The sequence below is a fragment of the Desarmillaria tabescens genome (genome assembly GCF_030435595.1).
Source record: "Desarmillaria tabescens strain CCBAS 213 chromosome Unknown EV420scaffold_1, whole genome shotgun sequence".
NCBI lineage: Eukaryota > Fungi > Basidiomycota > Agaricomycetes > Agaricales > Physalacriaceae > Desarmillaria > Desarmillaria tabescens.
Window position 1 is genome coordinate 3763315 of NW_026848300.1, and position 21435 is coordinate 3784749.

Genomic DNA, 21435 nt, shown 5'->3' on the forward strand with positions numbered 1-21435 from the left:
CCTCGTTTGCGTAGCGGTTCCCACGGCTCAATGTCCTATGGCCTTTCCAAGCAGACTTCCCTCAGCTCTTTCGCGTCATTTGTCCGACGAGACTCTACCATCAAAAGGAATGCTTTAGTTCCGCTTTTCTCATCTGCAAATGTCGATCTTCGCAAATCAAGGCACTTGAGCCACGGAACATAACGAACAACCTGATCTGACCCAGGACTCAGCCTCAGTCTATAAATGAGGGTTTCAGGAATTCGCGGCGCATGGATGGATAAAGTTTCCAGTTGCATGAGGGGAGCGAGGAAGAGAAAAAACGCATCGATATCCTCGTCGTAGCTCAGTCGACAAGTTAACTCTAATGATGTGATATGACCAAGGTAGAGTTGAGCGGGAAAAGACGGTACTTCTGCGACGAGCATCGTTCGCAGTTTTTTGAGGGAGGGAAAAACGAGATTGTCGAGTGTCTGTGAGACATTACCAGGGTGATATATCTCGAAGACGTCAAGACTTTGTACATGGATAAGCGTGGCAGGGCTGCGCAAATCTATATCAGACTTCTGGCATCGCAGGACAAGATCCCGAACGTTTGGCAAACAGGTCAATGCGGATATTTGTTCGCGGAAAGACCCACTGAATGATGAATAGGAATGCACATTAGCACCGGGGAAGTGACTGAAAACAAGGAAGGGTTGGGTGATGTTAGTCGTGCAGGCGCGAATGTTGAGTGCCATTCCGAAGGTGTCTAATCCCAGCTCCATAGAGACGGCAAGACTGACTTGTAGCCGCTCCAATCTACTGAAGAATGCTTTGCATGTGGATAATGAACGGAATGATTTCGAAAGTAAAGAAAAGTATGTGTCTGTCCACCGAGATGACGTCGGTAGCAGGGCCTGGAAGATGCGGTTGGCGGATATATCCCACTGGCTTCGTAGACGGATTCGAAGGGGATAACCCCGACTCCTTACAAGGAATATCCCAAGCCTGAAGAGGCGCTTTGAGTAGTCGCATCCCTCGTATTGGGCGCCGAAATCAAGGTTGACGCTAGACCATAATCTCGGTGAATCCAGAGCAACATCTCTCCACCGGCGACAGCGACCAAGGTGCCCGTCGCACAGGGTTCAAGCAGTTAGCACCTTTCGAGGGTCCAAACGGATGGACATCATCCAAACACTGTTGGAATATGCTCGTGAGATAATCTGAGTTAAGGATACGGTGTTGGCGAAGAATCTTGACAGCGTCAGCTTCGTTGGATTCGGCGATGCTTTTTTGACCCTTCAAAAAATCCAAGAGGCCCTGGGTGGCATCTATTTTACTCTGCAGAGCCCCTAGTATACCCTTCCTACCCTTCCTATCCTGGCTAGCAGCCAGAATGCGCATGAATTCCCCACTTTCAGAGTCAAGCGGACTCTGATTGGATCGAAAGAGCTCAAAGATGCGAGGAGATTCCATCCGTTGCCAGGCGTGCTCAGGAAATATTCCCCCCGACTATATTTGTCTGCTTCACAAGGGTCAGGGCTGCTAGAAAATTTACTGCCCAAGGGACGTATAGGCATCCGAGAACTGCGAAGAGACAGGTAGATAGGATTACACGGTAACGGAAGGAGATACCTACATCCTATCGCTACCCCGCACAGATGAGCGAAACGGACCCAGGCCGGTAGGCCGCCTAGCTGTCAAACAGAAGCGTCGAGAAACAGAAGGTGAGAAGTTAAGGTCGTGCCACTACCGCTGTATGTGTGAGCTGCGGCGTCTCAAACAGAAGAAAAACTCGTGGCTACTGCAAATGAGAGCTCATAGGAAACGCTAAAGCCATCGATCGGGTTATACGTTTCTTGATGGTTTGCCAGCTGTCTAGACAGGATATCCCATGCAGTCGGTTTGTGAGCCGAAACAAGCAGTTCCATGAACTACATGCCATATCTTCTAGCATACACGGAGCCTAGTACTGGAGTAGAAAGTTCAAAGAGGTCTGGGAATTTTCAATTGTTAGTGGTGGTTCATATTGGTAAGACAATCAAGCTTCGAGTTGAAATCGAAATCGAAGAGAGACATTTGTGAAGACAGAAAACTCGTTTCCGATAACTGACCAAATTCAAACATTGTCAGGAGTAGATGGTAAAGTTCTATTAAAAAAATAAGACCAAAGCACGCACTCAATCAGTGTTTTCCCACGCCACTGACGCGTCTTGCAGTTCTGGCCCCTGAGTTACCAGTACAGAACGGCTCGGAATCGGACGCGCCACGTCACTCTTTGTCGAACAAGCTAACCAATAGTCCAATGGCTTGATGTAGAACAACAGGATCTGGGTTGTATTACATCTAGAGAGACTGCTTGCTATTCTACACCGTCATCGGACCAGCAAAGAAGAAATTCTGGATGGTGGATCAGCTTATATAGAAGAAAGGACTGTGAAAGGGAAACAAACCACAAGTTATTTCTTTCCGCTATTTTTCTGCGCCTCTTCGTGTTCAAGCCTATCCTGCTCCTTGAACATCTCAAGGATGGCCTTGCCTTCTTCGACATCATCCATATCCCAGGGCTTGAGGCCGTACGAGTGCATGAAGTTGTTATATCCCCTGTAATAGCGCATATTGAGCATCGGTACGGGGACAAAGAGGTTTGTTACGCACCCAAAAGACGCGTAATACGAGTTATTCGACTTCGGCTGGTAGGTGGAGCCTGATTGGTTGTTCTCGTCAGACATATCTGTTATTAAAATGAGTATATATGCTGTCGTAGAGGTATAGTCGCGTACTTGGAGGAGGAATGCAGACGATTGTGGTGGTAAGAAAGAAAGGGGTGCACTCGGTAGGTCATGATGATGTCATGGATTCGGCAAATCCCGGCTTCAGTCAAACGCTACAGTCATTTCAAAAGGGCACTCTTGACTCGTACCATTACCATGTATCGCCTGGGTACCTCCTTGTCGCGTTGCTCGACGCGTGCTGTTAATGTCACTGCAGCTGCAACGCAAGTGTCCGTAACCTCGTCTTGCCTGTCGACTGAATCCCAGCTTATAGCCGGTACAATGCTCGGGGCCTATCGACTGAGTCACTGCAGGCATTTGGCGAGAAACATGTAACCCGAGGTGTCGGACGAATAACGGAGGGTGTTGTTGCACAAGGACGGGGATCCTACGTTGACTTTCAGGATGGGCGACATATGCTGGATTTCACGAGCGGTATCGGTGTAACAAATCTCGGTATGTAGTCACTTACCTGGAGTTTTGAAGCGTGCTGAATCTTGAAATAGGTCACTGCCATCCAAAAGTCAGCAAGGCCGCCGCAGATCAGTGCATGAATATTGTTCATGCGCAGGTAGGCTCATCGAGTTCTCATTCACTTCCTCAGCTCAAGCTTCCTTAGTGCGGCATTGCTTTCCACGAGCCTTACCTTCAGCTTATCGAAAGACTCCTTCCACTCATGCCCCACCCTTCGCTCGACTCGTTCTTCTTTTGGAACTCTGGCTCCGAGGCCATTGAATGCGCCATAAAGATGGCCAGAATTGCAACTGGCCGTCCCAACATCATTTCCATGCAAGGTGAGGTGGTCCCTTGATCTGTAGGCATTTCTCATGGCCGTAATCAGGTGGATATCATGGAAGAACATTCGGTGCGATGGCCGTAACACGAAGCAAGACCATCTATTCGGAAGGTGTTGCGCCCCTTATGGTAATGCTTGTCATTTCTTGGATTCCCATGCTCTCTAACCGCCGGTGTTAGCCAGGAACTTTTTCGATCCCCTTCCCTTTCTGGCACCAGTTCGGAGCCTCCCCAACGATCTCCGAGTCTGAACTGACTGCAAAATCGCTTTATCAGCTTGAAATCCTTCTTGCGCAGCAATCAGCACCTCGTGATACGGCTGCCCTGATCATCGAGCCGGTTCTTGGCGAGGGTGGATACGTCCCTGCTCCCAACGAGTTTTTGCAGGGTCTACGCGAGATATGCGACAAGCATGGCATCATGTTGATTATTGATGAAGTCCAGAGCGGATTCTGTCGAACAGGGACATGGTTCGCCGTAGAGCCTAGCGGTGTTCGGCCAGATATCCTGATTTCTGCAAAGGCATACCATATCTTCCCGTTTGGTAGCACTCCTTGCTAACAGTTGCAATTAGGGTCTGGCTAATGGCTTCCCGCTCAGTGTCATCATTAGCCGAAAAGAGATCACAGACCTTCTCAAGCCCGGATCGATGGTGTGTATTTTCTTTTTTGCGCAAACTGATTCTGAAATAGCGCAGGGAGGAACCTATGCTGGAAATGCTGTATCCTGCGCTGCTGCTGTGGCCGTCGCGGACGCGATGAAGGAGGAAAAGATTCTAGACAATGTAAAAGAACGGTATTTTCATCTTTCCTGTTTGTATCTTTTCAATCCTAAGTTGTCGTGTAGATCGAAGCAAATCTTTGCCGAACTGAACGCTCTGAACGCTGATCTCGAAGTCGCACCGTATATTCTGGATGTCCGTGGACGAGGCTTGATGGTTGCCGTCGAGTTTGCCTCGTCTGCCTCTGCGGGCAGCCAATATGATGTTGTGGCTTCCAAGACTGAGCAAGTGGGGCTGGCTGGGCGTGTGGCGAAGAAGTGTATTGAGAAGGGGATGCTGATCCTGACGACGAGTATGTATGAAGTGGTCAGGTTCATTCCACCACTCAATATCAGTGAGGAGGAAATGGCGAAGGGGTGCCAGATATTCGCGGAGGCTGTAAGAGAGGTGATAAAGGCGTAACTTGAATCTGAAGGCATCTAAAATCAGAAAGGAAAAGAGGATTTCTGTCTGTTGTAAAATACAAAATGACGAGCTTTCTAAAACTTAAAGGGTTTCGTTAATCAATGACATGGCCTTTTCACTTCTTAGCTTGATAGTACACTTGAAATCTGGCGTATCACTGAAGCATTATAATGAGTCATGCACGGCTGGACAGTAAGATTTTTACCTTATAGCTCCCGTCAACTGCACTGGATGCGCTTTCAAGGAAACGCCATCCATATCGACTGCGTTCGTTATATTAAACACCGCAAGAGTCCTTGCCATAGTCAGAAACACAGAAGCTTCTGCTAAGAAACGACCTTAGATACCGTTGAGCATCCAAGCACAATGCAGCATCCTCTACATAGATCTACTCACCAGGACAAGTACGCCGAACAAACCCAAAGATCAGCTCACGGGGGTCGAGCTGAGGTGAATGGCCCAAAAACCGTGTTGGGTCAAACACTTCAGGATCAGGGTATAAATTGGGGTCATGACACATTTGCCTAAGTGAAACGTTTGGCATAGTGTATTTTCAGAGAATCGCGTGTAGACTCACAATGAATTGAAAGCAACGATAGATCCTTTAGGGATGAAGTAGCCGTTGTAGGTGTCGTCTTCCACTGTGCGGTGAGGAAAGCCTGAAAGGAAATCAGTTTCCTGTTGTAGTACGCTTGTGACACGAACCGGTAGGAAGGGGCAAGTGCCATCTGAAAACTTCGTAAAGCGTTGCAAGGGTGTACGGGAGTAAACCTTGGTCGCGGTCGGCGAGGGTGGGTAGCCGGTCACCCCCCGTTATTGAATCGATCTCGGCTTGAACGCGTGCTTGGATCTCGGGAAACAAAACCATGACTTTGAAGAAGACCTTTATGGTGACGACTGTCTGCTTCATTGTCAACGCGTTGAAGATAGATAGTAGCAAAAGAAGGACATACAGTATCGAATCCAGCTGATATTTAATCCTCAGTATCTAATGCCATTGTGTGCCACAGTAAGAGTCGCACCTGCATAGATTGCGACAGCAGTACGCTTGATGGAGTATTCGTCTTCATTATTTTCGAGGTTTGTCGACACAAATGAGGGCTCCGCGGTACCTTTTGCCTGCGACAATCAGTAAATGTATGGTGAACCTGGGCAGCCGAAACGAACCATTTGCTCCTTGACGCAGTCGAAAGGGTCGTCTATCATTTCCTCCACTCTTTGTTTCCACTCTTTGACAAGCTTTTTGAAGTTGGCGCCAGGCATCCATCCCGGTAAGTGTCGCACTACATAGCTGGTCTAGCATACGTCCAATTGGAAGTATCGTACGCACAGAACGGTATCTTGTTTACGAGAAACTTGTGCGACGTCATCTGAATAAAATCCTCCGTTATTTGTTTGCATTTTGCAAGTAGAGGGTCATTTTCGCGAATAGTGTAACCATATGCAATTCGAAGGACGATCGAGGCGACACCACTGAAACAGTAACGAGTGAGATAAAGAAATGAACAAAAGCCAAAGTAAACACTACGTTTCGATGTGCTCCACGAAATGCTCGGGATCCGATAGTATTCCCCTTATAACCTTTCGACTTTGTTCATCTTCGATGTGATAGAAGCGATGGAATTTTTCCATTGTCCCCATCGTTTCATGGAAAAGCTTTCGTTGAGTACGAAAAACCCGTCCGTAACCTAAAATCAGAAGTGTATCTTTCCACCCACAGAGGTTTGGCATCGACAGGTAAGGCCTGTCTGAGTACTTGGCTGCAGACACCGCTGTGAGGATAGATGGGTGTGCGATGGATACTGTGGACGTACCTGATCGACCGTCTAGGAGTTCTTTGGCCAAGGAATACGAGTTCAATACGACGATGGTTCGACCCAGCACCGTCACCGAAGATATGTCCCCTGGGTTGCGAATGAGATTCTGAAATGCTTGTCAGGTAACACGTCAACACACCGTATTTCTTCCCCCATCTTTCCCATGCTTCCCATTCACGCTCCGTTGGAACGTCAAACAGGTTGCCAATGAAGGGATATCCCCTCGGACCGGGTGGCAAAGGCAGCGATAACCTAGATCTTCGTCGTATGATACAAATAGTGACCCAAAGAACCGTGCCCAAAGCAAGTATATAAGTCTCAAATTCTGAACTCGTAGTGAGAGAAGAGGAATTCATGCTTGATGAGGATTCGAGGAACGAGCAGGAAAGACAAGATAACGTCAAGGGGTCGGTGGATATAAGAATGCATCATTGGAAGTTTCCTCTTGGAGATCGCAGGGGCCATGGGTCAATCATCTGCACGCTGTGGCGTCTCGATCCTGACTTCCAAAGGCGTCTCGCTCCATTTTTTCTCACCGAAGTACTTGGTCATTCATCACCGTCTCCTTCTTTAGCACGCTGGAATAAGTATTGTCGTAAGGCTGCACTTTGGATCGCAAAATTTCAGGTTATCGAGGCGAACACATGCATCATTGGTATCATTGGTGAGTGAAGGGAGGAAGTAGAGAGCTTGATGAGAGCGCCCAGGCTCCGGATGTCCGGACCGATACTCAGACCTTGAGATAACCTTGAGAAGTAATCATTGTTCCTGCTCAACTCCTGCTATGCAATCCTATCGTAACTGCATAATATGCAATTTCTCGTTCTGTGGCAGCATTAGGTAGTCCAATCGAATGAGGGCGTGCCGCGTCACCACTTTATTTCGTGAGCAGTCCAAAAAGAGCAGGACTCTGAGACGAGATTGGCTTAGAAAACGAGAGAAAATTGTGAGATAGAAGTTGTAAAGACAGGTATGGAGGTAAGCTTAGGTCTACATGCTCAGTTCTGTATAGAAAAACTTCGTACAAAATAAAAATGCTTTACATTTTCAAAGAGTCGCGTTGATTGAGGAAATGGCCTTATCACTTCGTGGCTTGATGGTGCAACTGAATTCAGGCGTATCGCTGAGCATCATGGGTGGGTGGGTCTTTCGTACGTAAAAGGTAGATTTATATTCTCACCTTACTGTACCGGTCAGCTGAACTGGACTAGGCTTCAATGGAACGCCGTCTACACTAACGGCGTTCACGATGTCGAAAACGGCGAGAACCCTCGCCATAATTACAAACACAGAAGCTTCTGCTAAGAAACGACCTAGAGTTCCCTTGAATATATGCTGACAGTGGAATATCGTCCAGGACTACACACCTGGACAGATGCGCCGACCGAAGCCAAACACCAGCTCTCGGGGATCGAGTTGAGGAGAAGTGCCCAAAAATCGCGTGGGGTCAAACACCTCGGGGTCAGGGTATAGGTCGGGATCACGACACATTTGCCTGGATCATTGATGGTTTAATATAGCTCATGTTCAATGATGCTGCCAGCGGCTTACCATGAACTGAAAGCCACGATAGATCCTTTAGGGATGAAGTAACCCCTGTACGTATCGTCTTCCAGTGCCCGATGTGGGAATCCTGGGTTGAATCAACGGGTTCGTCTGCATTGTTAAAATACACAATACGAACCAATAGTAAGAGGCAAGTGCCACCTGAGAACTTCGTAGAGCGTGGCGACCGTGTACGGAAGCAGTCCCTTGTCGCGATCGGCGAGAGTGGGCAGGCGGTCGCCTCCCGTTACTGAGTCGATTTCAGCTTGAATGCGCACTTGGACCTCAGGGAACAAAGCCATCGTTTTGAAGAACACCTTGGTTGTGACGACTGTCTACATCATTCTTAGTAATGTCATAGGTACTTGGAGTCCACGTACAGTGTCAAATCCGGCTGAGGATTGGGTACACGTGTTAACAGTCCAATGAAGCTAACACATATGAGGAATTCCGTACCTGCGTACATTGTAACCGCGGCATATTTGATGGCATTCTCATCCTCGCCGTCTTCGAGTTGTGAAGATACGAACGACGGCTCTGCGATCCCCCCGGCCTAAGGAGAATCAGTAGGGATTCCAAATAGCATCGAGCAAGCCTCACCATTTGTTCCTTCACCCATTCGAAAGGCTCGTTGGTTATATCCTGTACATTTCGCTTCCATTCTTTGGCTCGAATTTTGAATCCTGCTCCCGGCATCCATTCCGGGATATGTCGTACTATATAAAATTCGGTTTAACATTCAACTGCCTTGAATGAATGACACGTACAAAAGGGCAGTTTGTTCACAAGAAACTTGGTCATTTGAATGAAGTCTTCCGTTACTTGCTTACACTCTACAAGTAGGCGGTCGTCGTTACCTAGGGCGTAACCATAGGCAATTCGAAGGACGACAGATGCAACATTGCTAAAAGCTCGATCGTTGGATTAGGGCGACAAGAGATGGGAATATCTGACTCAACAGTTCGATGTACTCTACAAAGTGTTCAGGATCGGCTAGAATTTTCTTTAAGAATTCTTGACTTTGCCCTTCCTCGATATGATAAAACTGCCGCAGGTTCTCCAGATTCCCCATCGTTTTATGGAAGAGCTTCCTCTGGATGCGGAAGGCTGGCCCGTAACTCAATATTACCACGGAATCTCCCCAACCACAGAGAATGGGCATGGTCATATAGGGCCTGTCCGAATAATTGGCTGCCAAGTCACCAGTAAGCACAAACGGAGGACATATTATATCTTTAAGGAAAAACAAACCTGAACGATTATCTAGGAGTTCTTTGGCAAATGTATACGAGTTCAACACGATGATGGTCTGTCCCAATATCGTCACGGAAGAGGTACCTCCTGAAACGCGAATATGGATTCAGGACATCAGCGGTAAACGCTACAGCTCACCATATTTTCTCCCCCATTCCGCCCAAGTTTCCCACTCGCGCTCCATTGGAACATCAAACAGATTGCCAATGATAGGAAGGCCCTTGGGCCCAGGGGGCAGCGGTAATGAGGAGACGAACCGTCGTCGTATGATATAGACAAAAACCAAGAGGAATAAACCAAAAGCCAAAAGCAACCAAGTTACTAGTCCTCGCACTGGAAATCATAGACAAGGTAAAGATAGAATCCATGTCTGCACCATGGGAGGTAAAAGGAACGAACGTAAGATAAAACCAATATCTATAAGGTACCGAAAAACGTCATGAGGGCGTTTCCTCTCGGAGATGGTTAAGTAGCAGTGCGTGATCTGTTTGCAAGTCACAGGAGACCACAACAATGTCCGTCCGAACCTCGATTGGTAAATGCCCCATACTTACTGCAACCGACACCACCTCGTGTGCCATGAGATTGATATCAGCGCTTGCAGCTCGCAAGGAGAGCCCAGAGGACACTAATCTTGTCATTCCTATGGTGATTCGTCTCTTGGTAACCCTTGCGCTGGACATAATCGGTGGGGCGTGCTCCATCACGGGCTGCAACAATGCAAGCCCGACCTGCTGGCGTTCTTTCTCCTTCTTTCCAGCCGGCGACAGTACTAAAGTGGTGGACACCACGACGGTGCTGAGATACGGCGCGATAAATTCAGGAAAAAATATTGAGTACCGATTTCAGCAGTATGTTTTTTTTTGGTTGAGTCGAGGTGTTGATGTTGGTGTTTTGATGCCTCGTTCGTTGCATTAAATAAAAAAGTTCGGGTCTCTCGGATGTTCGGGCCGACAGTGGTCCAGACCAACGAAAACGGTTGTTTTTCTTCTGTCACAGTGGTAGTCGAGGCGCCATCTGTGCCTCGCAGACCAACACCTACTTGAAATTATGAATACATTCAATATCCAACAAGGGAAAACAACTGAAGAAAAAACAATTCAAGTTTTAAGCGCGGGGAAATCCTTGTCCGAGACCGCCCACATAAGCTTCTCTTTCCATCCCTTCTCTTTCCACTTATTCAAAATCTCCGGGAACTCGTCAATCACGGCAGGCACAGTAGCATCGTGCGCGATTATAACCAAAATATCCGGACTCATGTCGAGCTTTGCTAACTTGGCGATTGTAGTACGAGCTACTTCTGGTTCAGCATGGCCATAGCCAGGATGTTCAGGTAGGAGAGGAGTGGTGCGTGAAGCTATGCTATGGAAAGGGCAGGGGTAGTGCTCGAGAAGCTCGGTCGTTGGCCGCACCTGTCCAATATGGTGGCAAGTATCAGCGCCGAGTAAGACGAATGAAGTCGAGGTGACTCTGGCAAGAATGCTGATGTGCCCAGCCTGGGCGTTCAGAAAGCTATACTTTTCTAGGAGAATGGGAGGACCAGTACTTACTCCAGGGGAATTCAAGATGTAGAGACTACCGTCAGAGAAGTAGTCGAGTGCCTCGTAGTCACCGATTGTAAGTGCGAAATCGTTGAGATCGAGTTCAGTCACTTTACGACCTCTAAGTAGGTTAGCCATGCTCAAGAAAAATAAGCAACCTTACGCTAAATCCGACTCGAGGAGATGAGACTCGGGTGTGGTTGGGAATGTACGAGTATCCAAACCGGGACCAATGACGAGCTCGGTTGTAGTTGGGAACTTGGACATCTCACCTACATACAGTGCCATAAATAAGTTTTCAGAATCAATCATAACGTAGCTATACCAGTATGGTCGATATGGCCATGGCTAGACATACAGTCAGTTCATGTTTTGAATCTCGACGACCGGCGACCTACCTCCAAATAACCGTATTTATAGTCGCCGGGTCAACTCCACCATCCTGGAGCCTCTCAAATAGATCTTTGTCAGCAGGTTCCAGGTAGCATCCACGGCCCCTCCACAACGTCAGCAGTTCCTGAACAGCAGAGGGATGATTCTTCTGCAGCCCCAAGTCGAACATGAGGCGTTTGCCAGTGATACGATGCTCGATGAAGAATGCATAGACGGGCGGTCTGAACGATTCGTTGCCCGGAAGTAAGGGTTCGAGGAAGAACCCTGCAGGCAGGACTGACGATAGTAGTAGTGCGCCGAGGTTAATAGCAGCGACAGAAACAGTGGACGTAGAGGACGGGATACCGAGCTCAAGGAATGTTGCCATGATCGTAGTGTTATCGCGGGAACTTTCCACGGAGAGTATTTAGCTGCTCCCGGCTCCGTGCTCGGACTTTGTCATAATTCGAGTCATGGTTTTGGACTCAGCTGGTCATCTGATATGACTGAATACCAAGTTGAGTCGCGTGAAACCAGCAAGGGTAGAGATGGAAAGATATCTTGGGGTTTCTTGAGAACGAGGGGACCGGACCGGGTAGCAGCCTGTCAGACCAGGCGCTAACCAGCTACAAATTTAAAAGGAAATAAGAGGGTAAGCCAAAAAAGCGAACGAAGTATACAAGAACGCAGCAGCGGAGAAGAACTTTTTAAAGAACACACGAAAAAAAAAACCAAGCTCGGAGATCGCATTGTTTGGCAGCGTTGGGAGCAACAGAGTAGAAAAGGCTTCACGGAGGTCCGGGCCGATGTTCCAGACCGGCAACTCAGAACAGGGGCAGGGTTTGCAGCAAGTCCTCGTACTGACTCCCGTAGAACTGAATTTATTGCACTCCTCCCTCTCCTTCAGTACTGTAATTTATCCTCCTCTTTAAATTCTTGTACTACGTAGCGACCTTAATTTTTTTTTTTTTTCCAACCCAACGGTTGGACAACGGACGCTATTCTGCCAGTGTTGGGAAGCCGAGATAACTTTCTATTCAGCTCTTACTGTAGGAAACTTCTGTCACCACATATCGCGGCGTTGGCATGTAGATCGATATCACATTTCTAATCGCGTCCAAGAGCGAGCAGAAGAAACGCTTAAAATTTGATTTTACATCGGTAATTAAGAGAAGTGTAATGAAAACCTATCACCTAAAAGAACAGTACATGATCATAAGTCGTCAAGTTGTAGTAAGGAGCGACGAATGGACTCTTGGGGTAAACAAATGAACAGAATGCAAAAGGAGTGTGGACGCGACACAAAGTGGTCAGCAGTGGTAAAATGTGTCCAAATTCCGGCGAAGGAAATAAAAAAATATTAGAGATTGGGTAAAAAAGCCAAGAAACGCGGGGGTATAAATCCATTTTTACGCGCAACGAAATGAAGAGAGAGAGAAGAGAGAAGAAAAGAAGAAAATCAAATTTTTCTAGGACTGAAAAGCATCTGCAGTTTTCCCAATATCTTCCTCCACCAAGGGGGCCGCGGATTGGGACTCGACTGCACGACAGCGGGAGCGGCCTTGGGCGGTGAAGGTGAAGTCTTCACCTCCGGTTTCAGCTCGGCTTTCTCGGGAGTTTTCGTCTCCTCCTGACTCTGGACATGCCGAGGAAGGATATTAGTCTGCGAGTCGACAACAGACGCCGGACGCGACGCCGTAGGTTGCCGCGACGTAGTCGAGTAAACTGAGGGTGAATCGAACCCTGAGCGCGAAAGCATACCCAACGCGAACCAATTCATACCTCGTCCCGTTCCATCCTTATTTCTCTTCTCGAGCCCAAACCCTAAGTCCAGGGCCTTTTCCAGACCGAGATCTATTTCCAGCGTTTCCGGGTCGAGAGCAATGTCGGCAAGAGGGAGAGGGGAAAGTGACGGCTGTTGTTGCGGTTTGTGGTCCGCCGGAGCAGGGGTAGCAGGTGCGGAGGTAGTGGAGGTAGAGGGTGTTTCTTGGCCATGGCCGAGAACCGTTTGCATGAGCGAGTCCCATTCTGCATGATCGGTCGCACCGCCAAGGCCGTCAAGCTGGATCTTGGAGGATTCTGGAAGGACAAAAGGCTGGGGGGAGGTGGGGACGTAGTAGTCAGAGTCGGATAGGGATTGCCGTACGGGCAGGTCCGTGGAAGTTGACCGGTTGTTGTTTACTAGCCTCCCATCTTCGTCGTAGCTGACTCCCGCCCATTCAGATTTCCTGGTGGGATCGGAAGGCGTACCGCGACCGATTGTCATGCGGGAAATCATGGGCCATGAGCCGCGGATGACCGACGTCACTGCTGCGGGCGACAGCCTGCCTGACGCCACTCTCCTTAAAATATTGTTTGATTCTGAATCGTCTGGTACTGGATGGGAAACCGTTGAAGGAGACGGGCTGCGAGATGGTGGCAGGTCTCGTCCAGAGGATGTAGAGGCCTGGGGAGATGGGGAGGAAGCGGGGGAAGCAGGCCTTGAGAGAACCGATAGGTCGAGGTTGAAGTCGCTGAAGCCATCCAAGTGGAATTTGGAAACGTCTATTGCTGCAGGCTTGTTCGTAGAGGGTGGTAGCTTTGCATTAAAGTCAGAAAACAGAAGACTTGGAGTACTGGAGGGAGTGTCAAAGTTGAAATCCATTGTACAACGATATGACGCCAATAAATCTGAATCTGGAACCGAGAAAAATTGTCAACAATCAGGAAAGGACGGAGGAGCAGAGCGGATGGACTCGAGAAATACAAGGAAGTTACATACACACCTGGAATTGATTGTACTGTGGGGAAGGACACTGCTTGTGTTCCGCGTCAAGGTGGCAGTATCGTTAATGATGGTGGGTGACAAATTTGCGGCACGAAGTGGTACCAGAAACGCGTCCGCCTTACTCAAGCGCTCCACGGAGAACTCGGATTTTATGAGCCTTTTGTATCCCGAACAGCGTTGTTACGTTCGGCCACCGACCTTCCATTCAAGAAAGGTGGTGTCGAGGCGTTAATGAACGGCTTCCCCGAGCGGGAGAACAGCCCTGAGTCGCAGTTCAAATAAGTAAGTAAAAATGCGTACAGCTCTCAGAAAACGAAGGGTGTGTCAGTGAAAATGGGGTAGGACTACGACTTACATGCGATTTCCTGACGCGGCCGCACACGCTGAAAGGGCATGGTTTCTGCCATGGAATGTCCTGGAATGTCTAGCCGGCGTTTCAACGAACAGTTGATTTGATCGGATCAATTTGTACCAGTAAAAAAGCCAGCTCTTTATTCGCGCACTGCGCCGCAAGACGTAAGTTATTTCAATAAAAGACCGGAGAGTTATAAGGCGGGGCTGAACGAGCAAGGCGCCTTCCGCGTTTTTTCGCGCAATATCCACGATACCGAGGAGGTTCGCGAAGTCTACCTGTCTAGCGGAAGCCTGAAATAATTTCAACACCGTGACATGGAAAAAAAAAGGTGCTGACCTCGAGGGGAATTACGAGGGAGTCCTTCAATCTCCGGATGACTTCCAGAAACGAATCTCGAGACACTCTGTCCCTGGATTCATGAAGTCGAAGCATGAGACTCGTGCTGATTGGATTTTCAGGATATGACTACAATGTGGTGTGATGACCGTATAATTAACGAGGCCTCAATGTACACAGCGCTAGGAGCCACATTGCGCAGTGCTGCATGCGACATTTGAGTGGGGGGAATTTGGATTAGAGTGGGTCAGTCTAAAGCTACGTGCGTGTGATAGATGGCGACTTGGTTACAAACTGGATAAGATAGATGACTGTCAAAAGTCAATAGCTTGATACGCCACGTTGTGCGTCGTGCGACGTCATAGAAAACTTCGGTCCGGATTGCCGGACCCATCCTGCCTCCCTCGCAATAACTCCAACACATACCTTCTTCACTTCGACATCCAGAGAGATGTTGTTCTCGGAGAGACCCTATTATGGATACAATAGAGCGAAATTTTACTGTGCGTTTTACGGTCGCAGCATTCATTACATCCTGCATAAAACCGATGCGTAGCAACTGTCATCGCCATCGCCTCCGCACGTCAGCTGGCCCTTATTTTCACTTTTTAAGGTTATGCATTTCAATGCTCAAGTCTTATGCGGTGGTGGTCCCTTTCCTCCTCTCTCCTTGAGTAATCTAACGGTTTTTTTGATTCAGTCATTCCTTAGTGCATGGCGCCATGTAGAAAATTGTTGGCGGCACTGCAAGCACGTGTAGGATTCTATGATGCGGAGTATCGCAATGCCCGTATGTACTTCCTTTCCTGTGTGGTCTAGCATCGGGCCCGAGCGTTCGGAGCTAAGCCTCAATAGCGCGTATCAGCCCCAGCAAAGACTCCAAGGAGGGAATAGTGGGCTTAATCTCCAGAGTACACCTTTCTTAGCCCGAGACTCTAGGTGCAGCGCGTAAAGACCAGGAATTCTCGAAGTCCCGGAGTTTGGACTCGGCACGAAACATTCCTGAAGTTACCTAGTGAAACGTCATCGGTCTTTCTGTGCTGCGCGGTTGCTGGGCCTAGTCTCATGCACGCTAAACAGCCCAGTCAAGGATGGTAAGGCTTGACTCAGAGAACATGATTATACTGGAACCGTGCGCCGAATATGAACTTTCCTTCGAGGTTCGATACGCACCGGCAACCTTCTTGGCATGCTACTAAATTTAAAGCAAGAATATCTCCACTATTTTACCGAACGTGTTAGCGTGAATAATGACACATCCTATTTTTCCGCAAGAGGCCGTTTCGCAGGCACACCCAATGAGACCGTCGGGGATTTGCTATCCCGTAAAGGGCTAGTGAACGAACACGTGAGCTAGCGGGAAAACTGAAAACCTCTCTAACTACTTATAAGGCAGATCCTTGAGCCATCTAGGAATCAGGCCACACCTTTATCGGATAAGTCACGGAGCGAGCACTCGGGTAGGTTGCCATAACGTGGGAAGGCGATTCTCGTTCGACTTCGAGGAATAAGCTGAGCTATTCTGCGCAGAGCAACCTTTATTGGGGGGCGATCAAGGAAAAAACACCCCCGGTAATATTTGGAGCGACCTTTGCCGTCGCGTATGGGTTATCGGTGAATATTATGTACAACCGTGACTGCCGTTGAAGAAAATGTACCCCCATTCATAATTGTCCGAAGGTTGGTCCTATGTGAAGGAGAGACAAAGGTGAGGGATTGCAACGCAAACGCAATGATTGAATGGATCTGGCACTTCAGGCTTTAGTCAGAGTTCGTAAGGAACTTAAGTAGGCCACTCGCCCGGCGTATTGTCTCGGTCCTTCAGTACTGCTACGGCCAAGGTCAGTAGGCAGGAAGAATCGTGGTCAAACGAACACAAGTTTGCGAGTCGTGCCTGTACCAAGTTGTCACAAAGTTTGCCAAGGCGAGAGAGAAGTCGCATAGACCCAGAGGAGATACACGGCCTCAGAAAGGACGTCGTCCCTTCGGAAGCGAGCGCTAAAATGTTCTCACAGGAATATCAATCATCCCCTCCGACGACTCTCCCGACGGACCTCATGTTTCCGCAAAAAAATCTGAAAGACAGACACTAGATCAATGGCATACGACGCGACGTGCGGGTGGCGGATGTCTGCCACTCAAGTGAACGCCGTCGTCGCGGCAACTCTTGTACAGACCATGGGCCGTGGCGAACCCAAGACTTTGACAATTATAATTGTATGGGGGTTCTCTAAGTTGTCTCATCAAACCCGACATGTTGGTAATGGAACTTTTGTAGTTGGAAATGCAGCCGTAGGGACAATCCAGACAGTCAGAAACTCAGCCATCTTTACAGGGTTATCGTGTTGGAATAGGAACACCTGATGGAGACCAGAGAACTCGACGATGTGCCCCCACGCCACTCATTCAACTGACGATAGGGGTGGGTATGGCTTTTATGTGCAAGAACATTCATGGCAACGGTCCGGACCGCCGAAGCTAAAGTTTGCAACCATCAATTAGTACTGTACGAAAATAATCATGATGCTCCTCTATTTGCATTCAGTAAATCAGTGGAATCAACCGGTATGGCACCTCATCGGCCCATTTTTCCCATTCCTTTCCAAACTCTCTCCGCATGAACTCGTCTTCACTTTTCAGCCTGAACATCAACGTTCCTAGCATGAGGACGATTCCTCCGTACCACAAGGCGAGCCCCGCAACGCCCCAAATGGTTCTGAGGATACCGCTTTCCCATACCCACGAGCCTGGGCCTGCGAAAAGCGGCATGGCACCGGCGAACGTGAGGAGCGCACCTAGATAGGAAGGATGTCGGACATGGGAGTACGCTCCCGAGGTGATGAGCTTATGGTTCTCCTGCCGAGAAAGCTCGAAGGTAAAGAATTTCCCCAAAGCGCGGAAGCAATGCACGCGAAGGAAGCCTCCGGAGAGCGTGATGAGGGTACAGATGACGGCGAAGGGTGTTGGATGGCATATGGCGGTTGAGGTGGGGAAGAGAGTCGCCATGAGCTGCGATACAGGCGACTTGGGATAAGTTACGGAGAGGATAAGTATGGATTCTAGCGTGCAGAAAGTCCAGAACAGTGCCTGTGGAAAGAATGTTGAATTAGCATATCGACGCCATGGATGAAAAGAAAAGCATTGATACCTTGAAGTAGGTCGCCGGGCCACCTGAAGACAATATTCGTCTCAGAACGACCTCACTGGTCCGAACCGACCCTTTCTCGGGGGGTATGAACTGAACATCCACCGGGGGAGGACGATTTGGAGGAGTCAGTCCAACATGGATGGACACCATAGATGAGAAAACGAGGGCTATTTTGACAAAGGAAGACATCTTGGCGTCTAGTGAAAATGGAATGAAGAGACGGCATCTTATATGTTCGGTTATACAAAATCCATCCCCTGATCCGCAACTGCCGAGGCAGACACGAGTATGTATTTCATACGAGCGTCGGAGTGTAAGGGCCTTAGAAAGGTAAGGCCGTGATCTTATGTATGAACATAGAACACGCGAGAAATTGGCCCTCTACATCTTCTCTCTATATCGGGAAGACAGATTCAGCCAATTGAGAGTGTACGTTTGCGGCGTGGAAGCTGGAAAGTGTTCATAGAACCTTCCTCGTTTGATCAGCAATTTTGAACAACCATGCAGGGAAGAGGGCGTACACACTAAATCGCCTTCATTAGGCGGGGAAGGATGATTGCCGGAAATGTCATATGAAGCCGATATGCTCCTAGCGACAATGGAGAACATATATAGACCCCCTTTTATCTTAGTGAAACACCTTGAGCATACGGTCCGTAGGCCTGCACTAAGCGAAGCTTGTGGCGTACTAAAGGCTAACCTTGAAGGAAAAACTATGGAAAGCCGATCAGATAACCGTGAAAGCAGAATGAACACGAATGAGGGCAATAAAACATATGACTAGTGATATGGAAGTTTGATCGTCCTTGACGATCTCCGGTTCCGATGAGATTGGTCAACAACCGGCGATTCAAGAGGAAATTGCCGCAAGCATGAGAATCAGAGCCGTAGTCGCACTTGGTAGATTCTCAGACTGTGGGGCATCTCTACGATAGAGGCGGAGCTTAGCTAGCAGAAGCGTCCTAGCGGAAGAATACTACCGAGTCATCAATAAGACGCAACGATGAAAAATCCGCGGGCTGCCAATGATAGCAAGGTAAGCAGGCGAAGTATAGGATGTCGTGCTTCCACCGAGGCGAAGAAATACCTTCAAGTTTAAACTCTAATGCGTTGGACATCTCTTGGAACGCAGCCATTGCTAGATGCTTCGGTCTGTTGCACCGTACTGATGGTGTTATCCTAAAATACAATTGATATAAAATATATAGCGCCCAAATATTTAGATTGACATGCCCGTGGTTTGATTTTCAACACAGATGCCCTTTCGTACTAGGGAATTCGAGTCGGACTAGTCTCGTTCCTTGACCCTCGGATATGCACCTAGGCTGTAGCGGAGAAAACGATTCTCCAGACGCAGTATCGACACTCTACTCGACAGTCAAGGCTAGTCAAGGGCTGTCTGTAGACGAGGAACAAGTAGATTGGGTTGGAGCTCCGAACCGGCCCGGTTCGCCACCAAATTATTCCGTGCGAATTCAGAACGCCCTTTGGCTTCGGCATCACGGCACGGCTTTCTTCAACCAGCGATCAACATCAACGCTGACTCGCAATTGACCGTGAACATGTACGCTTCCTTACTTCTTCTGACAAGAATCTAATATGATGCGACAGGTTACAATGTGCATCTACACCGCCCGAAAATACTATGCGCCAAACAAATAGCATTGAATTTCCGAGCTCGTTTATATACAATAATGATGCACAAAAACTTCGTAACGTTCTTCTGTGGGTAAGCCGTCGCGGTGCCAGATCCAATAATGTTAGAGATCTAGGACCATCTTCGAATTATTTGCCATCTTATTCCCTTGTTGACCTTCAATTCCCCTGTCACGGGCCAGAGATTTCACCGTCTTCGGAATTCCATCGCATCTTTGATTTCCAGTGTGTGTGTGTGTGGAAAATAGCTGGTCTATCAAGCCATAGACTCTGTTGCTTATCAGCATACTGTTATCCAAGCCCATATTACCAGCAGTCTTGACACGCTGCATCGTTTCAGTCCGATATACTACCCGCAAGTATTAGAGCAACCCGGAACGTTGTTATAAACAATCAGAGACTAACGGTCCACTGTGCGCCGAGGGGTCGGTCCTTTTACTTTTCTCCATTTTCTCGTCGCCTAACTCTTTTCGTAGCGTCTTTTTTGTCAAATAAATGGATTGTGATTCGAAGACACTCCTCTCTTGTTCTTGCGCTGTAGGATAGTCGCCTTCATCTATATGCGCATATATATTGCTTGACTAGCTCTAATAATGCCTGGTCACATTTTTGGTGTGTACCTGCCAACGTGATTTAGGCTACTTTTTTTAGACATACAAGTATGTATTTCGTGTTCCGTCTATTAAAAGTGTCGCTTAGACTTTGTTCGGCCATCAGGTTCAGTCGCCCAGTCACCTCCATTCATTCGTGTTTGCACAGATGATGCAGTCAATGACGGAAGGAATGTTCGGTACAGTCGTACTCGAATATAAGGTTGGTGTGTGTTCACATACTTGCCACGGTGCCCGTCTTCACAAGTATTTACTACAGAACGCGTTCGAGGGAATCAATGTCGAATGGAGCACTACCCAGAGGAATGCTTCGACCATCCATATCTGTTAACGTAAGGATCCAGAGGCTCGCATAAGAAAAAAAAAGCCATGGCAGAAGATGCAAGGGTGTATGTCATCAATTCGTTGCTCACACACATCTTTGAATCAGGAATCGAACGTGATTCTCTCACCCTGCCCAAGATACTTTCGTTCGGACGACTTCCGTGCACGAGGCCGTTTGAAATTGTAGACATTGACTGTCGCAGTCAATTCGAAGTATCAAAGACTATGTTCACTGTTCAGGATTGTACTGGATCTTAGGGTCAACTTATCAAGACAACCTCCCGTCCAGGGACTGCTATTGACGTGGGAAATATGAGCCTTACAACATCTTCAGTGACGATAGTTTGGAGTATGGGTTTAGTCACGGTGATTCTGTGATAAACTACGACATCCGGCCTCCAGTTCGTCCTTTTCCAGCGACATCAGCGAAGCGGTAAAGGAACTTTTACGTCAAGGTGTCTAGAACTGACTCGGACCTCGGACCTCTTCACTGTGACGCCTTCCTTGGCTACTTCACGTACTCTCGGGAACGAGTATTGGACCTGATTCAGGCCGTCGCAACCGCCATCGATCTATAATTCTAAACCGTTGGCTCAGTATTGCTTTCTGCATATCTCGCATTACCGCCATGCCGAAGTCTGGTCTGGATCTGGTAGGTGATGGGGACTCGAGAAATAAATCGGATAGTGTCATAACGTTTGCGAAGCATGGGTTCCTCGCAGTATGTAGTTTATTCCGTCTTCTTGGGTCACCTGCCGATTCTCTTCCAGGCGAATGAACCCTATGGAACAGCAGCCTTCCCTGCCTTTCTTTACTTCGACGCTTGTTGGGTTGGTTACCCGCTTGAATCGCTTCTACTCCCATCAATCGTCCTGATACTCACCACCCCTGATCTTGGTATGCTGGTCTTCTTTCTGCGTTCGGCGGTTAACACATCTTGTTGTTTTAATGCAGGGATGCCGAATCCTTAATACCACCGGGACCCCCGCATTT

At 48.3% G+C, this 21435-nt stretch overlaps 8 protein-coding genes across 8 annotated transcripts; 1 reads left to right on the plus strand and 7 right to left on the minus strand.

Annotated features, from left to right (window-relative positions):
• Positions 1-35: 35 nt before the first annotated feature.
• Positions 36-1437, minus strand: EV420DRAFT_1634758 (uncharacterized protein; the record flags this gene model as incomplete). Its single annotated transcript, XM_060476361.1, has 2 exons — positions 36-1029; positions 1085-1437. 2 exons carry the CDS (start codon positions 1435-1437, stop codon positions 36-38), a joined length of 1347 nt encoding a protein of 448 aa, XP_060340123.1.
• A 983-nt stretch (positions 1438-2420) lies between these two features.
• On the minus strand, positions 2421-2693 carry EV420DRAFT_1634759 (uncharacterized protein; the record flags this gene model as incomplete). The annotated part of the gene is made up of 2 exons (XM_060476362.1): positions 2421-2565; positions 2620-2693. 2 exons carry the CDS (start codon positions 2691-2693, stop codon positions 2421-2423), a joined length of 219 nt encoding a protein of 72 aa, XP_060340124.1.
• A 144-nt stretch (positions 2694-2837) lies between these two features.
• Positions 2838-4756, plus strand: EV420DRAFT_1499844 (pyridoxal phosphate-dependent transferase). Its single transcript, XM_060471007.1, has 9 exons — positions 2838-2959; positions 3010-3191; positions 3242-3306; positions 3355-3529; positions 3577-3659; positions 3711-4052; positions 4105-4182; positions 4228-4325; positions 4377-4756. Exons 1-9 carry the CDS (start codon positions 2892-2894, stop codon positions 4711-4713), a joined length of 1428 nt encoding a protein of 475 aa, XP_060340125.1. The 5' UTR covers positions 2838-2891; the 3' UTR covers positions 4714-4756.
• On the minus strand, positions 4757-7223 carry EV420DRAFT_1499848 (cytochrome P450). The gene is made up of 12 exons (XM_060471008.1): positions 6673-7223; positions 6531-6620; positions 6245-6476; positions 6047-6189; positions 5884-5999; positions 5739-5835; positions 5670-5683; positions 5422-5617; positions 5294-5375; positions 5113-5240; positions 4922-5054; positions 4757-4873 (listed from the first exon to the last, which is right to left on the minus strand). The coding sequence occupies exons 1-12, from the start codon at positions 6887-6889 to the stop codon at positions 4798-4800; spliced, it is 1524 nt and encodes a 507-aa protein (XP_060340126.1). The 5' UTR covers positions 6890-7223; the 3' UTR covers positions 4757-4797.
• A 486-nt stretch (positions 7224-7709) lies between these two features.
• On the minus strand, positions 7710-9516 carry EV420DRAFT_1634762 (cytochrome P450; the record flags this gene model as incomplete). The annotated part of the gene is made up of 11 exons (XM_060476363.1): positions 7710-7846; positions 7901-8028; positions 8085-8166; positions 8218-8413; positions 8459-8472; positions 8535-8631; positions 8679-8794; positions 8846-8982; positions 9050-9269; positions 9330-9419; positions 9471-9516. 11 exons carry the CDS (start codon positions 9514-9516, stop codon positions 7710-7712), a joined length of 1263 nt encoding a protein of 420 aa, XP_060340127.1.
• Positions 9517-10432: 916 nt separating this feature from the next.
• Positions 10433-11633, minus strand: EV420DRAFT_1634763 (uncharacterized protein; the record flags this gene model as incomplete). The annotated part of the gene is made up of 4 exons (XM_060476364.1): positions 10433-10994; positions 11037-11145; positions 11199-11221; positions 11272-11633. 4 exons carry the CDS (start codon positions 11631-11633, stop codon positions 10433-10435), a joined length of 1056 nt encoding a protein of 351 aa, XP_060340128.1.
• Positions 11634-12704: 1071 nt separating this feature from the next.
• Positions 12705-15232, minus strand: EV420DRAFT_1473392 (uncharacterized protein; the record flags this gene model as incomplete). The annotated part of the gene is made up of 8 exons (XM_060469128.1): positions 12705-13860; positions 14011-14169; positions 14211-14274; positions 14368-14436; positions 14516-14657; positions 14704-14832; positions 15130-15174; positions 15206-15232. 8 exons carry the CDS (start codon positions 15230-15232, stop codon positions 12705-12707), a joined length of 1791 nt encoding a protein of 596 aa, XP_060340129.1.
• Positions 15233-16968: 1736 nt separating this feature from the next.
• Positions 16969-18044, minus strand: EV420DRAFT_1499886 (uncharacterized protein). The gene is made up of 2 exons (XM_060471009.1): positions 17852-18044; positions 16969-17790 (listed from the first exon to the last, which is right to left on the minus strand). Exons 1-2 carry the CDS (start codon positions 18038-18040, stop codon positions 17245-17247), a joined length of 735 nt encoding a protein of 244 aa, XP_060340130.1. The 5' UTR covers positions 18041-18044; the 3' UTR covers positions 16969-17244.
• Positions 18045-21435: the final 3391 nt, after the last annotated feature.

Coding starts and splice junctions, on each gene's coding strand:
- EV420DRAFT_1499844 (XM_060471007.1), top strand. CDS start 2,892: ATGTATCGCCTGGGTACCTCCTTGTCGCGTTGCTCGACGCGTGCTGTT. Junction 4,183..4,227: donor TTCTCAAGCCCGGATCGATG/GTGTGTATTTTC, acceptor GAAATAGCGCAG/GGAGGAACCTATGCTGGAAA. Junction 4,326..4,376: donor CTAGACAATGTAAAAGAACG/GTATTTTCATCT, acceptor GTTGTCGTGTAG/ATCGAAGCAAATCTTTGCCG.
- EV420DRAFT_1499848 (XM_060471008.1), bottom strand. CDS start 6,889: ATGAATTCCTCTTCTCTCACTACGAGTTCAGAATTTGAGACTTATATA. Junction 6,621..6,672: donor AAGATGGGGGAAGAAATACG/GTGTGTTGACGT, acceptor TTCGCAACCCAG/GGGACATATCTTCGGTGACG. Junction 5,241..5,293: donor ATCGTTGCTTTCAATTCATT/GTGAGTCTACAC, acceptor CGTTTCACTTAG/GCAAATGTGTCATGACCCCA.
- EV420DRAFT_1499886 (XM_060471009.1), bottom strand. CDS start 18,040: ATGTCTTCCTTTGTCAAAATAGCCCTCGTTTTCTCATCTATGGTGTCC. Junction 17,791..17,851: donor GCCCGGCGACCTACTTCAAG/GTATCAATGCTT, acceptor TTCTTTCCACAG/GCACTGTTCTGGACTTTCTG.